The following is a 13,607-nucleotide window of genomic DNA, read 5'->3' as shown; positions in this document are numbered from 1 at the left end:
ACGGTTATAATGCCACCAGTGCATAATTGCGAAAGGAGGGGAGGGGCGGGGGACGCGAGCGCGACGGCGTCCATTTAACTGTTCATGTACTACTTTTTGTCAAATGTAACTGGGTGACAGTGTTGCCGTTCTAGCCCTTTGGTGGCGAGATTTAGCTACCACATAAATTTAAAATTGCCCCTAGCCGTTTTTTTAGCCCTTTGGAGAATTTATTCATACTGGGCATGAAAAAGTTATATATGCTTAATTCGATCTATTTTTTTGCATTTATGTAAGAGATGCATTTTTATACGAAGAAAGACTGACATATATGTATTGTTTGTTCCTTACGTTTTTATACATACATACTATATAAGTGTTGGGCCTGTTTTTTAACTTATCTATTAACGATTTAACTATAGTTTAAAATAGATAAGTCTACGGCCCTTAGGGCCAGTTTTTCAGTGCCAGATTAAGTAATCTGGGTTTAAATTGAACAGCTGGCTTACACTTGATTGGCTGATCTTAGTTTAAACCAGCAGTATCGGGCGTTTAAACTTAGTTTGAACCACAGCCGTGCACTGAAAAACTGGCCCCTAATATGCTTCATAAGTTAAATGGCCCATCAAGTCGATTGACCGTGTATGTTCTTGTGGTGTGATTGTACCAGCTGCTGGTGCGACTTCAAAAACTATTTGAAAATTTTTTGATTGTTCCAGCATGAGCGTGAGTGGTGAAATTAGCTCAATTTTCTAAGTAAGTAAGTTTCAGAGCCGTGTTTGTGGAATATTAAGTTCACGATTTGCAGTTGTGAATTAAAAAAAAAAAAAACAATGTTTAACAAAATGGTAGAAAAATTATGAAATTTCGGCTCAAATCATTTCGATCTTTCCTCGACCTCATTTGTAAAGAAATAAATATTGTACCAGCATGCTGGTAAGTTATATGCGTCGAGCCTGATGGTACAATCACTTGATCGAGCCAGCATGCTGGTGTCTTATATTTTCCCTTTTATACGAAAAGGTCTTTGGTTGGATAAAATATTAGACTTTTTCCAGAGTTCATTCTTTTTCTATAGGCACCATTACTTATTGAAAATATTTGCGTGTATACTTTTATATGATTATGTAAGTAAACAATTTTAGCTACCATTTTTAGCCACAACGACTTTTTAAGCCCTTTTTTTAAAGGAATTTGGCTACCACTAAAAATGCTTCGCGGCAACACTGTGGGTGACTACCTACATATGTGCACTATTTTGCTTTATTACTCACATTGTTAGGTTTAAAAGTTGGTCTTATTGCTCAACGAGAAATGAAATAAAACAAATTTGTGTTATTTCACATTCAATTGGGAAATAACACAAATTTGCGTTATTGCCATTTGTGTTATTTCACCCACCAAGAATAGCAGGAGCGCCTAACGACATGCAACCTCTAGTTGTTTGCCCCTAATGCTGCCACATTTGACTGACGCTCGACTGCTTGCTTTTAATTTAGAGAAATTTGGCGTCGAAAATTGTGCGTACCGATTGTCAGAATTCCACTGCAGACATCCAATCGCCATGTTTGAAGTATCATTGGAAAGGTCTTGCAGAGTGTGCCCAGTTTATTCAAGATTCAGAAACGATATTAAATTCCATTAACTTGATTAGATAAAGGAAATATTACTATATTACAAGGTTAATATCGAGGTAAGACGAAAAGAACAGTTATCAGCTGTTAAAAAAATAAAATATTTAGTTAAATGAATTATGTATATAAAAATATGGGTATCAAACGAAATGGTTTTTAAAAGGCTTCATTTCTAAACTACATGTAGCAGGGTTTCCACCTGCCTACAAAATGAAGTGGAACTTCTCAGAATAAATGGGTTAAAGAAGGGCAGAGAACATTTTGAAGAGCGTTGCCAACTGTTTCAAAAATTTAGTTCAAAGAATTGAATAAGTTAAATGAATAAATATTTTATGACTATAAATCGAAATGGTTTTGAAAAAGTTTAAGTTTAAACTAAATTTAGGAAGGTTGCCACCTGTTTAAAAAGTGCAACTTAAGTATTAAGAATTAAGTAAGTGAATTGTGCATCATAATAGGGGTGTCAGACAAAAGGAATTTAAGAAGGCTGAAGTTTGAAAATATTTTGAAGACGGTTTCCACCGGTTTGAAAAGGAAATTAGGTAATTTATATATGCATCATAGGAAAGATCCTTAAGAAGGTTTCGGTTCGAAAATATTTTGAAAAAGGTTAAAAAAAGAAAATAGTGAAAATCTCCTTTGTGTCGGACTGAGTTAAATATGTTGGAGAAATTTCATACTCTAAGCGAGGCAGGTGAAGGAAAACTAGTAATATAAAAAAGTAGCTACACATAGTACATAAATGTTTTTCAAAACAACAATGCAACCTCATTGCATTAGATTATTTTATTTGCTTATTAAATAAAATTAGTCGGTCAAGTCGCAACCTTCACATCTTTTTTAATCGCTTCAAAAATTTGTATATATTAATTTTTTAGATAACCCCTAATATCTACATAAAGGGTTTCCCGGAAAGCTTACAAGCTTTTATTAGACTTGCGTTGTATGTATGTATGTAGGTAAGCTTGTTTGGGACAAATCTTGCCAACAATTTTTAGCCAATTTCCCGATGAGCTAGAGACTTGAACTTAGCTCAGAGCCCGATGACAATGCAGTATTAAATTAATCCCCTAGGTGGCCCGGAGTAGAGATGTTTGAAAAACTCGTATTTATAGTCCTATTTGGTTAATGTTTGAAGTACATACGTATTGCCTATATGAAAGGAAATTACTCCACAAAAAATGTAGCCGGTAGCTGACGCGGGGTCTATATATTTCGAAAACCTGTTGCTATGGTTTTATTTAGTTTATATTTGTAATATATATTACTCACATTAAAAGGGATAGCTACACAAAAAAAAATTGCCGGTAGGTGGCATAGCAGTCGAGAAAGCTTGTTTTAAAAGCATTTTTTTACTATTTACTTATTTTTATACAAGTTTGGCCACCTTAGTGTGTAATGTATTTAATATTTAACTTTTCATGATATTATAGATTGTTTTATTTACGAATATTTACTTTTCTGTTATAGATAACGAACACTTAGAAATTGATAAAAAAAAGCAACAGTTATATTGTCACAGCAACACATGAAAAAATAATATCACATCTGTAGACAAATCATTATCACACGACCATAAAGAATTTATATCAACGAAATGAGCTATTAGAAGGCAGTTTGAAGTCACATACTCCTCCGGAAACTACATATAAGCATCGGAACAAAAAATATGGGCATTTGCTTTTGACGCTACACAATCCCAAACGAGACAGAGTGAGGGAGAAGTGTGCGGGCTTCACAGTGAGCTGAGGCAGTTCGGAATAAAATGAAACAACATAAAAGACAATGACATTCCAGTTTGCTAATTTTAAATTCAAGACCTTATCTTATAATAAGATACGCAACAGTAAAAATCAATAAAAAGTCAAATTCCCAAACAAAGGCTTACCACATTGCAAAAAAAAAAGAAAACAGTTAACATCTCGATAACTGTTGGTGGCAATGCATGTAAATAAGCGCCAAAACTGCATCGATATAATAGACTTTTACAAATTAATTCAAGCGAGTTGAATGGCGATTGAATTCGTCCCAAGAAGCAGAATCAGTCAACAAAGTAAACCAACGTCGGGGGAAAGAAACCCTAAAACAAAAAAACCAGTAGCAGCTATGGGCAGCGTACATAATATAAGAATAATTCGTTTTCTGCTCGTGGTGAGCATTGTCGTCCTGACCATTTTCATCTATGCCTCATATTCATCAAATGCAACCCTCACACCAGCGCCACCACTTGCCATACGTGCTGCCACCGTATCTGATAGTGCCGGTGTCAGTGCGCAATTACAACAACTTACAGGAGCAAATCAAAGCAGATTTAGGAGCGATCCTGCAGTCTCATTTGGCGGTCGCATTGACAACAATGCCTTCGAGGGGAGCAATCACTTAGACGCGTCGTCACAGGGTAGTTCAACGCTACTGAAGTTGAATAAGAAGGCTGCTGTGTTACCTGGAACTGGCACAGGCATTGGGGCGGGGGCTGGCGCTGGCGCAGGAAAAGCTCTCTCCACTAGCACAGTAAAGAAACAGCATCAGCATCGCGAGCCAACTATCGATGTAGACGCGGTCAATGATGATACGCCCGATGATGATGAGATGGAACGTTTTGGCAATGAATTGCTCGAAGATGCAGAAGTGCAAAATATTGATAATACTTTGGGTGAGTTCAAAATTAAACAACATTCCTAGTTCGCGATCAGCCAAAAATTAAAAAAAAAAAATAAAAATTATTGGCGTCGCACAGTGTTTCGACTATATGGAGTCACGTAGAAAAAAGTCATGGTGACAGTTAAATAAAAACCAGTTAGGCTTAGAGAGGACAAAGTAAAAGTCACAAATACAAAATTTTACATAATTTACTCACCCCCGTCTCCACGAACGGACATTTCTAAAAAAAATACTGGAATCGGCAAGGTATCGACTAATCAGTTTAGTTGCCTTAAGCGCCATTGAATAAAGTGTTTTTTTTCAACTGTAATCAATTATTTATGCGCCGTGGAATATTCAGGTTATGGTATTATTTATTTGGTATTATCCTATTTTTTATCTAAAACTTTACTTTTATAATAAAAGAGAGAGACAAACTGAATTTCATCGAAATCGGATGAAATTTAATGTTTCCGCCCACGGAAGTGGAGGGCGAAGCAATTATTCCATCTGTACCAAATTTCGTAATTCCTTATTTCTAAAATAAAATTAGAGCGCAAGTCAAGTTTCAGTGAAATCGGTACAGATTTTCTATTATTTCCACCTGCCTCCATATAGTCATAACCAGGGAACGGATTTTATGGAAATTGCCTTATTTTCTGCTAAAGAGATAGAGTATATTCGATTAAGAATGTCCACGATTTAGCTTTCCCTGATTTCATATATACACATTTGATGTTGCCTTTTTTAAGATATTTGCCTTTTCTACCTTTAAAAACGTGATTATAGCATTTACAATTTTTTTTTTTAAGATTAAAAAATATACACATGCCCATGCGGCTTATAGAAGCGCAGGGACCTCTTTCCAAATTGGTGTTGGAAAAATTCAAAGCCATTTTCTCAGCTAACGTAGGCAACAAGGTGTGTGGATAAAAGTGTAAAGGGCGAAGAAAACGCCCTTATTCCTGATAATATGAACGTTTCAAACGTTCCATATTTAAATTGGGCTCCACTTGTATCAACTTACGTCGAGCCCACATTTAGTACATACAAGGCTTTTCGGAATGAAAATCCTGCAAAAAAAAATTCAAAATGCATCTTGTGGTTCAATGTTACTACAACTATACAGATTAGAGTTTTATGAGTTAGAAACTCGAAAGGATAAAATTGTCAAAGATTCAATGTACAAATGTTTCATATAATGAAACTTGTTCATAGTTTTTCTCTTTTTACTTGTAATATAATCATTTCTAAAATAAATGTATTTTTTGATTGTTCGTCGTATTTTCTGCCTTTTTTAGTGCCTTATTTTGCTTTCTACCTTCCTTTTATTAACTCGGGATGTAACTATGTAATATTGATGCGCCTAAAAGATGCAGCGATTTCTATTCTCAAGTTACATACCTGATGACAGTACGAATGGCAATTATAATAGGGAGGTTTTAGTTTTTTAAACTATAATTTTATTTTGCATACCTAGTACCTTTTCCTGCCTTTTTCGCTATTTTGTTTTCCCTTTTTTGCAATACCTAGTGCCTTTTCCTGCCCTTTTCGCTATTTTATTTTGCCTTTTCCAGCCTATTTCGTTATTTTATTTTGCCTTTTTTTATTCNAAATTGCCTTATTTTCTGCTAAAGAGATAGAGTATATTCGATTAAGAATGTCCACGATTTAGCTTTCCCTGATTTCATATATACACATTTGATGTTGCCTTTTTTAAGATATTTGCCTTTTCTACCTTTAAAAACGTGATTATAGCATTTACAATTTTTTTTTTTAAGATTAAAAAATATACACATGCCCATGCGGCTTATAGAAGCGCAGGGACCTCTTTCCAAATTGGTGTTGGAAAAATTCAAAGCCATTTTCTCAGCTAACGTAGGCAACAAGGTGTGTGGATAAAAGTGTAAAGGGCGAAGAAAACGCCCTTATTCCTGATAATATGAACGTTTCAAACGTTCCATATTTAAATTGGGCTCCACTTGTATCAACTTACGTCGAGCCCACATTTAGTACATACAAGGCTTTTCGGAATGAAAATCCTGCAAAAAAAAATTCAAAATGCATCTTGTGGTTCAATGTTACTACAACTATACAGATTAGAGTTTTATGAGTTAGAAACTCGAAAGGATAAAATTGTCAAAGATTCAATGTACAAATGTTTCATATAATGAAACTTGTTCATAGTTTTTCTCTTTTTACTTGTAATATAATCATTTCTAAAATAAATGTATTTTTTGATTGTTCGTCGTATTTTCTGCCTTTTTTAGTGCCTTATTTTGCTTTCTACCTTCCTTTTATTAACTCGGGATGTAACTATGTAATATTGATGCGCCTAAAAGATGCAGCGATTTCTATTCTCAAGTTACATACCTGATGACAGTACGAATGGCAATTATAATAGGGAGGTTTTAGTTTTTTAAACTATAATTTTATTTTGCATACCTAGTACCTTTTCCTGCCTTTTTCGCTATTTTGTTTTCCCTTTTTTGCAATACCTAGTGCCTTTTCCTGCCCTTTTCGCTATTTTATTTTGCCTTTTCCAGCCTATTTCGTTATTTTATTTTGCCTTTTTTTATTCCTTAACAGCGGTCGTCCCTCGGCAGGCAATGGCAAACCTGCGAGTGTATTTCTGCCATGAAAAACAGCTTCTCATAAAAATACAATCGCCGTTCGGAGTCGGCGTAAAACTGTAGGTCCCTCCGCTTTGTTTGACACCATCAAGGCGCACGCCACAAGTCGGAGGAGAAGCTCGGCCAAACACTAACATGTGTAAGCGCCAATCTATTATTATTATTATTAGGTCCTAAAAATCCGTTCCCTGGTCATAACACTGTGCATCGTTATAATAATGCTGAATGAATTTCTTATGTTAAGGTTAAGGTGATGGAAGTACAGTGGTCGTCCAGTATCACGAATCATATAATGTCTGGGTTCATACGCTATATCGAAAAGTACGTTGTATCGAATTCAAATTTTATTATAAGAATTCAATAAAATCAGTCTATATATTACACATTAGCCCCATATTCCAATTTTCCTTAATGTGTTTTTATTTTTTTTTATTTTTTGCCTAATAAATAACAAACGCTTACGCGACGGAGGTGTTTTTCCAGTTCAATAAACGCGACCACTTGTAAGAAGTTATTCTTTTGAACTGATCGTAATTCCACGTACGCAAAAGTCATGCAAAATCGTGTCATTCAAGCACACATAGTAAACAAGCGTTCGTTATATAGAAACAGAATAGAATAGATATAATTATATCAATACACTTAACAAGTAATTTTTAGCAAAAAAAAAACCGACTTAAAAACAAGTAATTTTTAGCAAAAAAACGACAAAAAAATATATATATATCTATATATTTCATGATTCAATGATCGGATCTAAATCGGTTGACGTGGTCCAAAGTTATGTGGTACATNCCATTTTCCAAAAATTTATAATATTCTTCTTTTTCGTCTAAAACTTATTGCAATTATCAATTTTGAGTGAAGTAGTTACTAAAATATCGCAGTTTTCGTATTTCTGGAAATTACCGTTATATGGGAAGTGGGCGTGGTTAAAGTCCGATTTCGCCCATTTTCAATACCAACCTACCTTGGATTAACGGAAACCTACATATCAAATTTCGTTGAGATATCGCAATTTTTGCTCGAGTTATCGTGTACACGGACGGACGGACAGACGGACAGACGGACGGACAGACAGACATGGCTTAATCGATTTCTCTATTTTTTCTGAGCATTTATGTATACATTTGTCTATATCTATCACGCCTCGTTTTGGCTATTACAAACAACCGTTATGTGAACAAAATTAATATACCCTTGTGCACAAGTGCGCTCGGGTATAAAAAAACTAGAGTGCGCATAATATTATATCAGAATTTATATCTGTTGGCCATGCCAACAATGCTTCATACTCAGATTTACTAGATAAATTCGCGTTCTCGAGAGAAAAGTTTTCATGATGCAAAAATCGGGTATAACTAGCGGAGACATTTTGAAATTTTTTTTAGTTTTTTTCCCTATATTTGTTGAAAATAGTGTACAAAGCAATTATAGGAAAAAACGATGAACTTTCAAAATTTTTAGAACAAATTTGCCCGCTATACTCAAATTTTGGGATCATGAAAACTTTTTTTCTCGAGAACACGAATTGAGCCAGTAAATCTGAGTATGAAGCTTTGTTTGCATGGCCAACAGCTAGATATCAAACCTGATATATGCGCACTCTAAGGAGGTTTTTTTGTGTTCCACAGTGTTACGAATCTCGAATCTCAATTTCGATTTTGAAATTTGAAATGAGAATTGATTCGGACAGACTTTTGAAAGAAAGTGATTTTAGAGATGGTAATATCGTTAAATGAGTTTTGTATAGTTATAGTCGAAAACGTTTTATTGCGAATCAAATTTTATTTTTATAATCTCTCACATACATATTAAAAAGCAGAAAACAAGACATGGTTTGAATAGTCAAATTGATAAGAAGTTATATCAATAATGAAGATTGGGCAGAAGTATTGAAAGTGTTAGTAAAGTTCGTCGTTATCTTCTGTGGAAGCTTCGAATACAGGTTACAGTAGTACTTGCGGCAGTTATCTTTGATTAATCACTTCCTCACTTAATTTTTCCTTTTCAATCATTATGTTGCTTACGAATAAACCGTTTTCAACCTTACAACTTTACAAATATATATACATATACATATATTGTATATCTAATATAAATAAGAATGGTTTCAGAAATGAAATTAAAAAATTCCCAACATGCGCTGGAAAAAACTTACATGGCCCGCTTTAAGCATGAATACATACCCTTGTGGTCAGCTGATTAAGTTAAGTGACATTTTGACCAGTTTTGCCTATTTTTCTTTTGTTTATTTTTATTATGTTTCAATTTTTTTTATAAAAGTCTGGCACATCACATACCAGCACTACATATATCAAATTTCACACATTTCAAATTTCTTACACAAATTATAAAAATTCAACAAACTTTAACAATTACACCCAACATATTTTCTTTTTTAATTTCAGGTATGCAGTTTTATAGCCCATTAAATTTTAGTAGGTTAAAGTGCACATTTTAAGACGCTAATATTATTTTGATTGACGGTGTTGAGCATTTTATGCCATTCAAAGTATGCTCGATAATAATTTTTTTTATTAAATGATTATTATTTTTTTATTAAATGTTTCAAATTCAAAAAAAAAGAGGAGCACTGGCTGCCAGGGCCTACGGCCCTATGATAATTACTTTTTTATGGTGGAAAATGCCTAGCATCCTTAGCAAAAAAAAAAATATATTAAAAATCAACGTGATTTTCTAGGGTTTTAAAAACTGAACATAAAGCGCCAAATTCATAGTGCGTAGTTAACTCCGAATCGGCGGCTAACTACAGATTTTTGTACTGAAAATTTGTAGTTAACTGCCGATTCTGAGTTAACTACGCACTGTGAATTTGGCCCTAACCTACTAAAATTTAGTGGGCTATAAAACTGCATACCTCAATTTTTTTTTTAATTTTAATAAAATGTTTGTTTTTGTTATTTTATGGCATTATAACAATTATATTCATCAATTTTTATTGAGCTTGAGGCCGTTTTTAATGAAAAACTTATTGTGGAAAAGCAACAATAGTTTGAAAATATGGTAGGGGTGATAGCTATTTCCGAAATCACCACATTTCCTCATCAGACTTCTTTCAGTAGGATTCGAACCGACGATCCCACTGACTCAGCCAGTTGCCTACGCACTGTCCTAAGTTAGCCTTGTAAATTATCGTTTCGTTTACCTCACTTTTTCATTTCCTAAGCCAACACAATCAAGCGCAGCTATTCCACTACGATTTACGCTTGATCATGTGGTTGTTGGTTTTGTTGGGTTATTGTTAATAATTCTATTTTTAGAGCGTTTAACTTTTAGGTGTGCTCGTCCTTAAGTTATTTGTGTTTGTTATTTTATGGCCTTATAACAATTATATTCAACAATTTTTATTGAGCTCGAGGCCGTTTTTATTGAAAAACTTATGTGGAAAAGCAACAATAATTTGAAAAAATGGTAGAAGTGATAGCTATTTCGAAAATCACCACATTTCTTCATCAGACTTCTCAACATCAACATTCTAAAAATAGAATTATTAACAATAACCAACAAAACCAACAACCACATGATCAAGTGTAAATCCTAGCGGAATAGCTGCGCTTAATTGTGTTGGCTTAGCAACTGAAAAGTGAGGAAAAAGCAACGAAAATTTACAAGGCTAACTTAGCACAGTGCGTAGGCAACTGGTTGAGTCAGTGGGATCGTCGGTTCGAATCCTACTGAAAGAAGTCTGATGAGGAAATGTGGAGATTTCCGAAATAGCTATCACTTTTACCACTTTTTCAAATTATTGTTGCTTTTCCACAATAAGTTTTTCATTAAAAACGGCCTCAAGCTCAATAAAAATTGTTGAATTTTACACCCAACAATTACACCCAAAAATTTTTAACATTTTGCAGTTTTATAGGCCACTAAATTTTAGTAGGTTAAAGTTTGCTGAATTTTTATATTATTTGGGGTTGAAGCCCTATAATAGATTATATAGAAAAAAGGTTTTTTCTTAACAGCGCTCGCCCCTCGGCAGGCAATGGCCCTCGGCAGGCGAGTGTAGTTAGTTAGTTAGTTAATTTTTTGAGTGTACTAGAACAAGTGACACCGCGGCATTCCGACTCTGTGATCGCACAAATTCGGTGCAAGTGGAATCGCAACCTCCGAGTGTACTTCTGCCATGAAAAAAAAACGCATAAAAATACAATCCGCGTTCGGAGTCGGCATAAAACTGTAGCTCCCTCCTCCTTGTGTGATAACATCAAGGCACACGCCATAAATCTGAGGAGAAGCTCGGCCAAACACTAACATATGTGTTACCGCCAATCTATTATTATTATTTTTAATAGTTATGGAAATCTTAGGTCTTACTAAACATTCTGCCATAAATAATTTCTCGAACAAATTCGCACAATTTAACTTTTGTCATTTTGAATTTTGTAATATACAACCCTGCAAACACTAACTTTAGCTGGTGATTTTTAAATATAAATATTGGAAATAAAATAAACAAGTTGACACTTTCTTATAGTGTGTAAATCAGGTTATCAAACTGATGTAGGAATGGTTAAAACATGACAATTTTATGGGCCACTAGCTGCGGTCAAGTAAAGTTTGATTTTCAGGCACAATCACCTCTGCGTGAGTGTGTGTCGCTTAAAGCATTGATGCAGCCATACTAAACTATTTTAGCAGTTAAATGATAGAAAACCGGGTGCCCGAGATATAAGTTATCATAAAAATTAAAAATAAAAATTAATTTAAAGACTTTGGTCCACCTAGATTGGAGATTTAGACGACTGTGTGTCCCTTGTAATCTATTTTAAATCTGCACTATTTACGAATAAACCTAAGCAGATTGTTGGGTGCCAAAGAGCTCAGGTGCTCATCATACCTAATTCTTGCAAAGGCGGGGCAGAAGCCCAAAAAGTGTACCGCCGTTTCATCTTCTTCAAGGCAGGATGGGCAAATGGAGTTGCCATATATGCCTATCACAGTCAGGTGTTTGTGCCTCGTGAAGTCACCAGTCAGAAGTAAGACAATGAACGGAGACTTATGCCACAATGTTGACAAAAGGTCAAGTGGTTGTCGATAAACGGAGAGGCCAAAGAAGTCCTGTTTTTGCAAGACAGTGAACCCGTGCGCACTGCGAGTGGCCTGGCCGAGACTGAGTCTGAAAAAATCAACCACCACCCATCATACAGTCCAGACCTGGCCCCCAGCGATTACTTCGAGTGAAGAAGAAATGAAGTCGGCAGTAGGCAGTAGGCAAGCATTTCGAAGACAAAGGAGGCGAACATTTTTCACTGGGTTAAAAGCCCTGTATGATAAATGTAAGAAATTCATTGAAGTAGAGGGATATTATATAGAAAAATAATATTTTTATGTATTTGTTAATATCAGCTATTTTGATATCTTAGGCTCCAAAATTTTCAGCCTCGTATATTCCCAATAGAAAAGTGTCTAACCTATTTTTAACTAACTTCAAAAAAGGAGAACGTTATCAATTCGTCGGAATATATATATATATATAGTTTTTTATGTATGTTACCGCATAACTTTGGACCACGTCAACCGATTTTGATAATTATTATTCTATCGGAAACGTTGTGTCTCACACGTGGTCCCATACTAATTTGTTTAGATCCGATCATTGGATCATGCAAAAATTAAAGGTATTCCTAAATTTTTATATGAGAACTAGCAGAGCACCCAACGTCGTTCGGGGTAAACAAATCAAAATATAAAACGGTAGTACAAATATTCAGTTCAGCATAAATTAAAGGAGACAAACTATTTTCTTTCTGTTTAAATTAAAGCATCCTTATGAACCATACGTTTAACTTCATCGTGTTTCAACAACTATATATTTGTCATTATTTTCTGTACTACAAATCTGGTTTCATTATTAATATTAGGTGGATTAAGGTAACGATAGAATTTTTAAATTAAAATTAGTCTACTACGGTACATTCCGTTTAGCTGCCTATTCGCTTAACTGTTTTAGTATAGCTGCACTTTTCCGGTAGAATGCTTATTTCGGAAGGAGTTTTATTAATTATGAATAAACATTTTTAGTTTAACAGCATCGCGGTCAATAAAATGATTTAATTCTTCCATTTCGAAATGGTCTAAAGACTGTAAGACACAGTTTTAAATATGCGAGTAAATTAATTGATGAATACATATTTATCCCCCTTTTACAAACTCATTTATATATACTTTACTCTAAACAACTCCCATATATATGTCTGCATACCAAATTTCGAGTTCATGTGACTTATGGTTGCGAAGTTATAGCTGGTAAAATATTCTACGCCTATGGGATGTGCCACGTCCCTTTTACAAACTAATTTATATATACCTTACTATAAGCGCCTACCACAGATATGCTTGCATTCCAAATTTTAAGTTCTTGGGGATTATGGTTTCGAAGTTATAGCAGATGAAAAGGTCCACGTCTGTGGGATGTGCCACGCCCTTTTTACAAACTCATGTATATACTACTAAAAGAACCAACCGTAGTTATGTCTGCATACCAAATTTCAAGTTCATGCTTATAGTTCCGAAGTTATAGCTGATAAAAAATTCCACGCTTGTGGGATGTGCCACACCCCCTTTTGCAAACCCATTTGTATATACCTTACTATAAGCAGCTACCATATATATGACTGCATACCAAATTTCACATACATGTGACATATGGTTCCTAAGTTATAGCTGATAGAAATTTCCACGCCTATGGGATGTGCTA

General features: G+C 34.6%; 1 protein-coding gene across 9 annotated transcripts in view; it reads left to right on the top strand.

Moving 5' to 3' along the window:
• The window catches only part of LOC108362819 (uncharacterized), a 150,180-nt gene that overhangs the window by 121,129 nt on the left and 15,444 nt on the right, over window positions 1–13,607 (top strand). For all 9 annotated transcript variants that reach the window (XM_017616012.1, XM_017616005.1, XM_017616000.1 and 6 more), the window contains one exon: window positions 3,084–4,266. In XM_017616012.1, coding sequence (XP_017471501.1) covers window positions 3,624–4,266 — 643 coding nt within the window. In that variant the 5' untranslated portion in view covers window positions 3,084–3,623. The remainder of the gene's footprint in view (window positions 1–3,083; window positions 4,267–13,607) is intronic.

This window comes from Rhagoletis zephyria, unplaced genomic scaffold (genome assembly GCF_001687245.7).
Source record: "Rhagoletis zephyria isolate East Lansing unplaced genomic scaffold, Rhagoletis_zephyria_1.1 Rzeph_scaffold_00024, whole genome shotgun sequence".
Lineage (NCBI taxonomy): Eukaryota > Metazoa > Arthropoda > Insecta > Diptera > Tephritidae > Rhagoletis > Rhagoletis zephyria.
Note: the sequence above shows the minus strand (reverse complement) of the source record. Positions and strands in the feature narration are given on the sequence as shown.